This window comes from Heterocephalus glaber, unplaced genomic scaffold (assembly GCF_053883595.1).
Source record: "Heterocephalus glaber isolate CG9 unplaced genomic scaffold, H.glaber_assembly_v1.0 deba00001481, whole genome shotgun sequence".
NCBI lineage: Eukaryota > Metazoa > Chordata > Mammalia > Rodentia > Bathyergidae > Heterocephalus > Heterocephalus glaber.
The window spans coordinates 36,197,748-36,210,627 of record NW_028258317.1 but is presented as its reverse complement, the minus strand read 5'-3'; the positions used below and the strand labels follow the sequence as shown (position 1 = coordinate 36,210,627).

The 12,880-nt window shown below is 34.6% G+C and overlaps 1 protein-coding gene across 17 annotated transcripts in view; it reads left to right on the top strand.

Annotated features, from left to right (window-relative positions):
* Ccdc171 (coiled-coil domain containing 171) overlaps positions 1-12,466 on the top strand; it is a 361,174-nt gene extending 348,708 nt beyond the window's left edge. For 15 of the 17 annotated variants that reach the window (XM_087183886.1, XM_087183887.1, XM_021252871.2 and 12 more), the window contains one exon: positions 10,574-12,466. In XM_087183886.1, the coding sequence (XP_087040012.1) occupies positions 10,574-10,801 (228 nt within the window). In that variant the 3' untranslated portion in view covers positions 10,802-12,466. The remainder of the gene's footprint in view (positions 1-10,573) is intronic. The other 2 variants (XR_015440062.1, XM_087183882.1) reach the window with 2 other exon arrangements.
* The last annotated feature ends 414 nt before the right edge of the window (positions 12,467-12,880 follow it).

The window sequence follows — 12,880 nt, the reverse complement described above, 5'->3', positions numbered from 1 at the left end:
CTTTTTTACTTACTATAGTCTACAGCAAAGTAGCCTGTGGGCCAAATCCACTTGCCCCCTGTTTTTGTCTAGCCTATAAGGTAACAATGGTTTTCACATTTTAAATTGTTGGGGGAAAAAACAAAAGAGAAATATTTCATGACACATCAAAGTTATGTGAAATTCAAACTTCAATGCCTATAAATAAACATTTAATATAATGTAGCCGTGATAATTCGTTTACATTTTGTCTGTGGATACTTTTGTACTCCAACAGCAGGGTTTAGTAGTTGTAGTAGAGATGATATAGGGTACAAAACATGAAATATATTTTATTTGGTCCTTTACTGAGAAAGTTTTCTGACTCTTGGTCAAAGCTGAAGCATTTGTCTGTGTAATCCAAAAGTTTATAATCATAAATTTTATAGCTGCATAATATTCTGTCAAGGGCTTACAGCTAACTTACTCATACTGCTGAAGTTAAATATTGGAGTATTTACAATTTAGATCTGCTATTAGTATAAAGAACTAAATCATAAATGGAATTGTTGGCTCAAACGGCATTCACCATTTAAAACAGTTCCCTAATTACAGTCTGTCTTAGTCACTTTCCTATCACTGGGACAAAACATCTTATACCTACAATTTAAAGGAGGAGAGGTTTCTTTTGGCTCACAGTTTTCAGGGAAACGTGTGGGAGAGGGCCTAGCAGAGGGAAAGCTCTCCCCTCATGGAAGCCATCAGGGAACAAGGTGGGAGATAGTCGGTTAAGAATATAACTGATTAGGACAAGAATATAACTTTGTAGGTCACCACCTCCTAACAGCATATTTAGTTACTGAATCATCAGTGGCTTAGTTCATTGACTTGTGTAGTGTCCCCATGATTCACTTAGCTTCCAAAAGCTGAATACGTGAGACTCGGGGGGACATTCTAGATCTAAACCAACATAGTCCAAATGGTTTCATAATGTTGTACAATTACTAGCCCTTTAGGAATGCCCATTTTATAGTGTTTTTATTGACACTAATTTCACTATAATTTTTAAAGTTTAATTTTCATTGGCAAATATTTCATTTACTTTCCACTTTTGACTGCTATTGGGGGTTATTGTTTTCCCCATTTATTTGTAAATCAGCTGTATTTCTACTTTTGTGAACTGCTAGTTTGTGCCCCTTGTTCAAGATTCAAATGATTTTAAAGATAAAAAAATCACTGGGAAAAAAGTTTAAATTTTCAAAGTTTTTCCATTACCAGCACTCCAATTGAGTCTTTTTTTTTTTCCAAAAATAATTTTCTTGTGATTTGTATTTTTTTTTCAGAAAAAAATAGGGCTAATATATACATGTGTTTGTTTATGCTTATTTTAAAAATGCAAATACATATTATATAATATATGTGTTATAGCTAATATGTACAGATGGTCCCTGAGATTCCATGTTTGTAAAACACTTAGATTTATCTCTTTTATAATGATGCAACAGTGATATCCATTAAGTACAAATAATACTTAAAATTGCATTTTGATCTATTCCCGGTCTAGACTCATGCACTGTGATACTGTCTCTGGTGCTGAGCAGCCTCAGGGAGCCATAGCTACCACTCACTCTTGTAAGCACAAGGGTAGACAACCAGTGCTATATAGTGTGCTGCGTTGCTGAGCTATGGTGCTTGGTAGGTGCATTAAATGCATTTTCAGATTACAGTATTTGCAGTTTATGATGAGGGTATTGGGGATATATCCCCACTGAAAGTCAAAAAGCATCTGTGTCTGAATGTATACATATCAATACACATGCTATTTTGAGCCGTATTTCTGTGTCAGCATTTACATATCTACCTGTTTTAAAATGACTGCATTATATGTTTTGTCCTGTTTCACTTTAATAGCCCTCTGTTGATGAGACTTCAGTTTCACTTTTAAAATGTTTTTCTACTTAAAAATGCTTCAGTGTACACATTTCTGTGTTCACCTTGATAAATTTTTGTGAATGCAGCCATAGAAAATATGCCTAGTCAGGCAGGGGATTTAGCTCAGTGGTTCCGCTGCCTGCCTCACAAGCGCAAGGTCCTGAGTTCGATCTCTGGTGCCAAAAAAAGAAAAAGAAAAAAGAAAAAATGCCTAGTGGTATAATTGGTAAATACAAAGGGTGAAGACATTTAAAATGCTGTCTTTCAGAAAGTTTACGCCAACTTTCCACCCTACCTACATGGCACAAGGTTGCTTTGTTTCCCTCTTCTCAGTAGAGAAAACACGATCTACATTTCCCATATGATAGTTGAAAAGTAATCTTTCACTGGCATATTTCATCAACACAAACTTCAAATTACTATGAAGTTTAGCATGTTTTCATATATTGGTTATTGCACACCTCCCACCCCAACCAACCAGGCAATTTGTACTTGATCCAGAGCTGCCAGAGCTTCCTTGTATCTATTTTTTCTTTCTTCCTTTGTAATAAAGACTGAATTATTACCTGGGATGCTCAGGGGGAATAAAAAGGCTAAGTTAGCCATATGACTTAAGTTCTAGCCAATGGGCTATAAGCAAAATATGTTTGATTTTAGAAAGGGTTGTTAAATGGGAGCCACATTCTGAGCTGGCGAGCCCAGGATAGAGTTTGGCCTGAGTTCCTGTTAGGTTCATATAGCACCATCAGAAAGAAGTGCACTTCTGATTTACTTAAGCCCTTAACATTTTGGGTTTTCTGTTATAACTGAATTCAGTCACAATAAATGTACTGCCGTTAATCTCTTTTCTAATTAGGTTCTTTCTTAATTGATTTGCATAAACCTTTTTGTAAATTAAGAAATTCACTCCTGTTATTAGCATGTGTGCTATGCTTTTTAAAACCAGTTTTTCTCCATTTTTAGGGGAATTTCTTTATACTGTATGCTCAAGTAGTTACTCAGTTTTTATATGTTTTGTACATTTGAATTATGGAAATACTTAAATTTTAGATTATTTCTTGTTGGGAGAATAAGCTGTTCAGGGGTGTATGTTTCTAAGACCCAGGGAAAGAAGGCCTTTTTTGCATTTTCTGTTCATTTCTGGCACTCTGCCATCAGGTGTGTTGGGATTGGCAGGACAGGAGCAGACTGGGAGCACAGGGGTGTGAAGAGAACTAGGAACAAAAGCAATTGGGGAAAATTGTTTTTTTCCACCCTCAATCATGTCAGAAAATTTAAACATCCAAGAGAAGAAAATGGGAATTGTTATCTTGTCAGATACAAAATATCTTCAAAGTAATTTAAAATTAAGGTTTAAATGTCCTAGTGTAATTTAAAACTTCAGTGCTGAATTTTACCTCTGAATACAACAACAAAGAAGCTCCTTTGGTGAAAGGACCAGAACTTTCATTTTATGTAAATTTCATAAAATTAATTTACTACCATGCATGTTCAAATGTTGGAATATAATAAAGTATGTATCAAAATATAAACATTTATTTTTAGCCTTTAGTACATGCTATTTACATTTATTTTCCAGTCACAGAGATTTCTTGAACCATTACTGTGTTTATAGAATGGCTCTAGGTATAAAATAAACCTAAGGCTGAATCTTCTTTGGCAGCTTGAGAAAATAGTGGTTGAATGTATCAGTAGGAGAATCAGACCAAGACTTATATCCCTTTCTGCCACTACCAAGCTATGCCAGCTGGGGCAATTTGTTCTGCTCCTCTGAGCTCTAATTTCTTCAATTGTAAAGTGAGGGTAATAGCAGTACTTTTGCCTTGAATTGTGAGAATTCATGTAATGTCTATAAAGCTAAGCCTAGCACAGTGTTTGACATATGTGCCTAATACATGTTAGATAATAATTATAAATTTGGGTTTTGTTATATCTTGAGGTGAGCATAAGGAGAAGTGAAGAATTATTATAGACTATGCATTTTGTGTATATTATTTATTCTTTATAATAACCCTATGAAAGATTATTCTTCCTGCTTCACAGATAAGGATACAGGCTCACACAGGTTAATTTGTCAAGGATCACGTAGTTAATACATGGTAGAATAAGACTTGGAGTCTGAGATCTGTCCAACTTCAAAGTCCATTTGAAGTCCTTTCCACTATACTATGCCACCTCTATATAATACATATCTTGTATATGGATAAAATAACCAGTAGCAATATTAGAGCGAAACCATGATGTGATGTTAGTAGTTCATTCATTTATTCATTCATTGGTTTGGAACTTTTTTAGTCCTCAATAATCTGCAAAGTGCTAGGAATACAAAGTCATGACTTTGTCACACTAGGTGTTCATAGTTTTATAGGAAAAACCTAAGGTACACAAATAAGCAAAAACAGTTAAATAAATCCTTATAAGGAATGTAAAAGTCTGATCGGATATTGCAATTAACCATATAGTTGGGGAAGGCTGGGAAGAAGTTCTGCAAAGGCCATACCAAAGAGGTAACCCTTGACTAGAGTTTAAAAGGTACAGAATTCATCCAACCAAAAGGAGACATGGGTATCCAGGCTGGTGTGAACTATGGACTGCCGTGTTTAAGGACTTGCAGGACTGTACTGTATCCATGAGGAAATGGTAGGGAAAGCTGGACAGGGAAGCAGAGGTACAAAAAGCTGCAGAGTCACACGGCAAAGGACATGGCTACAGGGAAGTGTGAAGAGTCAAAACCATTAGTTCAATCAATACTCCATATCATCCAAGAAGTAGAGGCTGAATTTGGACCAGATATGTAGGCTCAAGACCTGGGATCTATCTACCTAAGGACAGAACTGTATTGTGAATCAAATTTGTGGTTATTATGTTCTATCTGGTTTTCTGATTTATTTCTACCTCTGTAATTGTTCTTTTTTAATCTCTAGGCACACAAGGCTCTTTGTGTTTCCTATCTGTAGAGAGTCCTTTCCAGTCCTCCACTGATTCACATTTCCTTCCATGCTTTAATGTCAGTGAGTTAAAGAGCTAAACTGGTCTGTACTAAGGTTTAGTGGCTTATAGAAAAAAATGCATAAAATATTTCTACAGAGTTAATATTGGTAACTAAAAATTAGAATTGGTAACTATAGTATAAGAAATTAGTATTTAATAGTGTGATAGCAGATGTGTGAGTGCACATATATGAATAAATGTATCAAGTAAATATATGTGCTTCTCAGGTGAATATGTATGTACATGTGTGTGTGCATCTTAGGTACGTAATTGATGATTTCAAAAGAGAATTATTCAGAATTATATACATGCTTATTGACGACTCTGTTGGTCCATGTAAATTGCAGTATCCTAAAATAGCAGAATGGCAAAATTGGAAAAAACTAACTTAAATTTGTGTAACTAACTTGAAGTACAATATTTGGAAGGAAGAAAAGTTTTACATATTGAGACTCTAGTGATAAGATGACGTTAGGAGCTAAACTAGAAATGGCAAGAAGGCCTCATTCTGATGCCCTCTTATGGATGCTCAGATTTCTTCATTAGTTCACGGAGAACATTTTTACTCAAAACCAGTCAATAAAGTACAGGGCTTAAAACATCAACATGGAAGTAGAAATAATGAAATGTGTACTAGTGAATTTAATTGAATGAAGCCATATTATCTAAACTTGGCTAATCTTGTTATTTATCTTTTTTTTTTAGTACCATGTGCAGTATGTATTGCTCCCCATCTGTATCTTCTCAAAATCTTTAAGTTTTATAATTGAGAAACTAGGTTAATGTTGCCCACATGAGTTAGGTGTTCATATTATATCATATGTGAACACACATGGAATTATAACAGACCTGTAAAACATGATAGCTGGAAACAACTCAGCCCCTCATTTTATGGGATATAAACAAGGGAAGCAAGGCTTGAGTGGACTAAAATGACCCAATTAGATTGTACTAGAACAGGGAGGAGAAACTGTAGTCTGCCAGCCTACAGTCTAAAGTTCCTTTCACCACACTCTATGTGCTTAGCATAATCACCATGCGGTATTACTCAAGCTTACTAAATTACATTTTCCTCATTTCTCATAATACTAAATTCTAGATTTAACTTGATCATAAATGTTACACAGGAGACAGATGGCTTGGTGTCATTGTTTCAGAAACCTCACTTGGCAAACTAGCATTGATTCACAGATAATTTATTAAGGAATTATTTTATTATTAGGCTAATGCTTTATTTTTTGTTGTTTGGAAAACATTCTTAAAAATTAAGATTTTAAAGCCCTGAAAAATGGCTGTTGGATGTGTCCAATTACTATATTTCATAAGATTTCTAAAAAGGATAAATTTAGTGGACACATTTGGTATTGTGAATATGTATTTAGCTGATGGACTCTAACAGTTCAAATAGAATCATTTATAGCTTATTGAGTAAATAAAAGTGCTTCCATAAAGATTCACATGACACCTAGCTTTTATTCCAGGTAACTAATTTCTTTTTGAAAAATTGCCTAAATTTAGATTTACATAAGAGACTACTAGAACACCTTAGCAGTTTAAAAAGTAGTTTAAATGACCATGGACTTTGCAGATTTAAAATATACAATCAGGTGGTGAATATTAACTTTTAATGGTCTCTGACAAAAAGTTATTTAACTGTCTTTTACTCTCTGTGTTACATTAAAAAAGCATTATGAAATATTTCTGGATGTTATTTGTAACAAGGAAAATAATTAGTATTTACTTGTTATTTTAACATCATATTCTCAAATCAAAATTTTACCAGAATTTTTGCTGGCTTCTTTTTATGCTAAGCGACTTAAAATCAAATTTTATCCCATTTCGTGAAAAAACTTATTTTCTAGCAGCATGCCAGATGATCCTAGTAGCAAAAACAATAATTTGTTCTCATTTACACAAAAGTGAGCCTGTTTATTTGCTGGAGAGTATGCCTTTTGGTGATAAAAGTCTTCAAGAAAGTTCCTCCCTCTTCCTCTCTTCCCTTCCCACCTAAGGGTGTTAGGTTATTTTCCATGTTTAGAACATAAGATCAGAAAATAATGTGCAAAAACTAAGACTAATTTGAAATATTGGAGAAATATTCGACACCCATTTCAAGGTTATTTATTTTAAAAAACTTAGATGAAAGGGTACATTCACATACATAATGGAAAACAGGCATATTAAAAAGTAGGATGGGAAAGGCAAATGGGGTCCTTTTGCATAGTGCCAAGATCTGTAGAATATTACAGAGAATTGAGAAGTCAGTAGAGATCTTTCCTGAAAGATGCCTGCCTTATTTGTCATGTGTTAGGCTGATGGAGTCACAAAATCAAAAAGGAAACTTCAGGTACAGCATGTAGGTTTGGGGAGATTATACATAACCCTAACACTGGCAAAACAGAAGTGCGAGTCAGCTTGGCACAGTTGCTTTTCTCTAATCAGAACAGCAGGAAAACAGTACCATTGGAGGATGTCTAACATTGCTCCGTCTGATTCTGTACAACCCTATCTTTTCACATATAGCTTGCTTAGATCAGAATTTAAAGTATAAAGACCTAGAAACATCCTAAAGAATTGAAAATAGAATTACCTTATGAAGCAGCAATCCCACTCCTGGGTATATACCCAGAAAAATCTCAAATCAGTATATTGAAGATGTTTGAATCCCATCTTTGTTGTGGCTCTGAGCAAAATAGCCAGTTTATAGTCTTCATCCATTACTGGGTGAATGGACCATCACTGTGTCCATCACAGGATGAATGGACAACGACGTGTGGAATATACACACAATGGCATGCTCTTTGGACCTAAAAGAGAAACAAAGTCTGTCATTTGTTTCAACATTGATAAAGTTGAAGAAGATTATGCCAAACATTGGACCAATATTGTGTGTTCTTAAAGTGGAACCTAAAACAAATGAATTCATAGGAGTAGAGTGAACAAATGTGCTTGCCAGAGGCTTTGGGGGTAAGGGGACTGAGAGATGATGATCACAGGGTACAAAGACTCAGCCATACAGGAGGAATAAGTATGTTTGTTTAAAAAATTTTTTTAAAATGTATAACTATTATCATTCACTAAACACACATATATACAAAAATTAAAATTATTCAAAGAAAAGCAATGCAAGGGAAAAAACTATAATAATATTCAAATATAATAGAACTCAACCAAAGCAAAACTGAAAAGTACTTAAACATTTTTCCATATAACTTAAAAAAAGTCTCAAGCATTAACAAGACATCAAAGGATGTGATTTGTTTTAGAAAGATTTTCAAAACTAATATTGAACAAGTAGTAGTCTGGAAAAAAATTCTAATTAGCTAGTAGACTCCATATAGGCCAAATTTTTAAAATTTAAATTTCAATACAGTCATGTGATACGTGATGGAAATATAAGCTGAGAAATATGTTATTAAGTGCAAACTGAGAAGGTATACGTCAATCATCTGTGATGGCCCCTTGATATTATCCAAATATGCAGTTAAACATGAGATACATGAGGCTACCACTGGCATAGCAGCACACTGTTTTACAGTAAACTCTTTTATATAAGTAGGATCATGTTCTAAAGGATGAAAAGCACAGCATGTTATGATAAGTACATAAAATAGTCATTCATCACACTATCAAGAATATTTGGTTTTATAAAAAAATCTATTGCACAGTGTGGTGAATATAGCTAATAATAGGCTTGTACATTTTAATATCACTAGTAGAGTAAATCTGAAATGTTCTCATCACAAAAATGTCAAATACTTGAGGCGATGTATTCATTTACCTTGGTTTAATCATTTCATATTATATTTAAAAATTACAATATACTTTGTATACCCCTAAATACATTCAAATCTAACTTGAAAGTACTAAAAATGATATAAAACAAACTTTTGAAGCCTTGCCTGATGGTACTATTTCATCCCAGTAAAAATCGTATTGTTATAACTAAGTTTCATTGAGAAGAAAGTCAAGGTGTACCACTTAACGGCTCTTCCAGCTTTCCCCTCATCCCCAGGTTTGGCAGAATGAGAGGTTGAAGATGGCACCTTAGTGTTCATAGCGGCACAGTCAGGCAGGTCACAATGTTGCCAGTTCAGATTCACAGCTGGAAAAAACCCCAGAGAAGCTGCTCTAATAGCCATGCAAGTGCAGGAGTGTGCCTCCAGTCCCTGGTGTGATAGAACGCCTTTTTCAGGTTCTGAACTGACAAGCTCAGGCCCACTATTAAGTTTCCGCGAGTGAAACTTCATCACTGCTGCTAAACAGAGTCGGTGCACGATTTTTTTTTTTTTTTTTTTGGTACTGGGGATCGAACTCGGGACCTTGTGCTTGCGAGGCAGGTGCCGGAACCACTGAGCTAAATCCCCGGCCCATCGGTGCACGATTTTAGGACGTTCTTTTCCTTCTATGGAGATGAGGTAAACCCTGTCTTTCATAGAACTATCCAAGTGGCCATTTTAGGTAGGTTTTTTTTTTTTTTTTCCTAACCTCCAGCATAAAAAGAGATGATTTCCGTCAGCTGTAGGCTGCAGTGGAATATCAAGAAATCAAAAGAACAGAGATCAAAGAAAATTGCTGAACTAGGTGTTAGATGCAGACATTGATTTTCCTCTAGTTGTAGTTTTAAAAAAATCTACAAAAATGGTAACGTATACAACAGTTGAATTTCTAATACTTCCCTCAAGCCAGCAATAGCTTCTTTCTTGTTTCTACATGTAGGAGCAGTTTTGTGTGACATGATATAATAAAGCAGACCCTTATACTATACATTATTTTCTTATCAAAACTATATGACAATCTACCAGAAAGGCAGTTTTTAAAAACTCTTAATATACAAAATGTGATTTTTAGTGGAGGTACTTGTGACTAAACTTGTTAACTCAGCAATATTTATTTTGTGGGAATCTGGAAAATTCTAACATAAAATTGATCACTTTTTCTGTTATCTTTAAATGTTACAAAATATCTGCTTTACTGCTAAGATTTCACTCACATTAAATTGATATGACTAATTACCAATGTTAAAAGGCTTAAATGCATAGCTTTATCAAAATGTCAGTTTTGTTTTCAAGCACTTCATGTGTGTGTGATATTTCATAAGTTTCAGCCTTGCTACCAGCAATGTTTTAAAATGAGATTGTTTTCCTGTTGTGCTGCCTTGTTTTGATACACAATTTCCAAATACGTGTAAGAATGGTCCTTATCCAAACAGGAGGTAGTATTATTGAAGGTAAAGGCAAAAAGCTCTTCTCACTAGAATTTTGTATCTCAGAAGCCACTGGGATTGTCTTATATTTCTTTGTGTTGCGTTTGTCAAATCAGGCTGATAGGTTTTAAAAAGCATAACTATTCATAGTTCATTTTCTAAGCAGTCTAACCTTCCATATTATATAGCACGTATCATAGGCATAATGAAATAAATACTATTAGAATTGATTTCTGTAAATTGTAGTGAATTGAAGCTGAGGTAGAAACACCCAATTATATTGACTCTTTGATACAATAATTTTATACTAAGTTTTAGTATTTCTCCCGTTTTTCTGAAAAGTTTATGGCATAGGACAACCAGATTCAGTCACATTTAGAAAATAATATTAATATAATGATTATTAGTCTACTTCCTTGTTTTTAGTTCTGTTTGAGAGTTTTCAACTCAGTGTTTTGTTTTGTTTTTTTCTTTTGTATGTCATAGACAGGATCACGGAACCACTCGAATCTCTCCATTCCTTCAAGAGCTGCTCTTCCTGCTGACACAGTTGGTGTGGGGAATTTTTTGTCATTGCAAGCTGAACTTGATACAACTTATGCATTCTTAAAGGAGACATTTATAAATACTGCACCCCATGCTCTAACATCACCTCGCTCCTTTCCAGTAACTATGTCTGCTAGTGTCAAAGGACCAACTCAGATTGGATTATGACTTTATGGAACAAAAATGGAGGAAGAGTTAACAGTACAATTGGACAGAGGTTTTTAAAAAATTGTACAATATCTTAATATGTACAGGTATCTCTGTCTCGAATAACAAAATAGCCCACTTTTTTCTCTTAAGTTTTATTTATTATCACTGTTCCTCATTTTTATGTAACATATTTTTAAATGTTAAAGAATGACACATTTTGGGTAATTTCCCTCGGACTTAAAAAAATCAATAAGCCATTTTAGTCTCTATCTATCAAAGTTGTTTCATACTTGTCTATTTTAAAGCAGGACTGCAATACTTTAATAGGATTGAGAGAGCTATTTGAAATGTATGCCAATGATTCCTGTCATTTCATGGCAGCCCTGCCATGGTTCACTGAGCCCCTCTTCTCTCTTGTCAGCTCAACTGAAGACAAGCATTTAGTTGCAAACTTTAAGCAGGTTGTGCAAAACAGAAATGATGTGACTGCTTCTCTCCTGCACAATAATGTCACTCCTGGTCAATGTGAGAAGGTCAGGTTGCTCCTTGTAAAGCTACATGATACCACTTGCCCATTTGAACAAGTGAAGTTAACTGCTGAATCTGGTCCCTGCAGGCACTGAAAACTTATCCTTTTATCAAGTCTGCATTTGATAAGAAAGTAGAGCCGTTGTACCAGGAGGATTTCTGTGGTATGTGTAGGCACTTTATAAGGACAGTTCCCACACTAGTATAGCAGGTAATATATTTAGTATAAGCTAAAAAACTTCAAGGTAATGGCTGTTTTGACCTTCAAAATAGACTCCTCTTTTGTTTTTGTTGTTGGTAGGACCCAAGAGTGACGCCCGTCTTTGATGCTGACAGAATTTAAAACAAGGCCATTGCCCTGCATTTTCTGCCTTGTAGCACACAAAAGTAAAATTGTATGTCAGGCCGAGATGTCGGGGAGCTGACAAGATGCCCCAGTGACATTTCAGCTAGAAAGAGCAAGTGTCTTGCAACCAAGTGGTCAAATATCAAATAATAGGTCAAGCAGGAAGGAGCTGAGTTCTAACCACAAAGAGGTTTCTGGTAACTTACTTGACAAGCTTTTGGGCGCCTTGTGGCTTGACAAAGTGATGTTCTGTTGGGTATCGCTAGACAGACTGTTCTTTATCGCCTTCAGAAGATCAGACATTGACATTGATTAAACTCTTTAACCCTTAAAGGTTAAATCCTTGCAGTTTGCCTCATGGTAAGTGAAGAACAAAAGAATATTTGTACTATATATATGTTTTTGTTTTAATCATTTAATTCCTCAGAGATATTAACTTCTGATGTGGACTGTAGTTTTTGACAAAGCATTTTGATACAAAATCTATATTTTATACTGTTTTTCACTATGGAGTTTTTCCATTATGGGTACATTAGAAAATAACAGTGTATGTTATGGAATCCATATTGTTTATGCTAACATTTGATGCAGATATACCAAACTTCTGAGAGTTATCTATTGGCTTTAAGAAATGAAATCTGTATATTATTTATGTTATTAGTCAAATTTCCAAAATGATTTATGCTATCTGAGTTAACATATTACTTTCATACTATGTAATACAATGCTATTTCTTAGGCTGCTGAGCCAATATAATTAACTTTGTATAAAACTTTAGAAAGCTTTTTATGTGGAATAAAATTCTATTTTTAACAAAATTCTCTTAATTCTTTCCATGGAATTCTTTTTAATATGCCTTGTATAATGTAACTTGTATGAAACTCAACTTGCAAGTTGATGATAATACAGAGTGTGCTGTTGATTGTTTTTATATAGATCATAGAATAATTTCTGCACACTTTCTGCCACTCTACAGTGATTAGAATATTCTCCATATTGTTCGTGTGCTGTCATTGAGCTTCCAGTTCTGGCACTGTAGGAAAAGTGTTACCCTATGTACCTTACATGTCTGTGTTTGTGCATGTGAGTTTGTGTTGAATCTATTTCCAGATTCTTCTGATTTAGGGGAGTAAGCACCTTTGTGAAAACATGCCTTGGAAGGCTTTGGTCTGTTTATCTTAATTTTATAGTCTATTAATGGGATAACTACAAAAATAAATGTG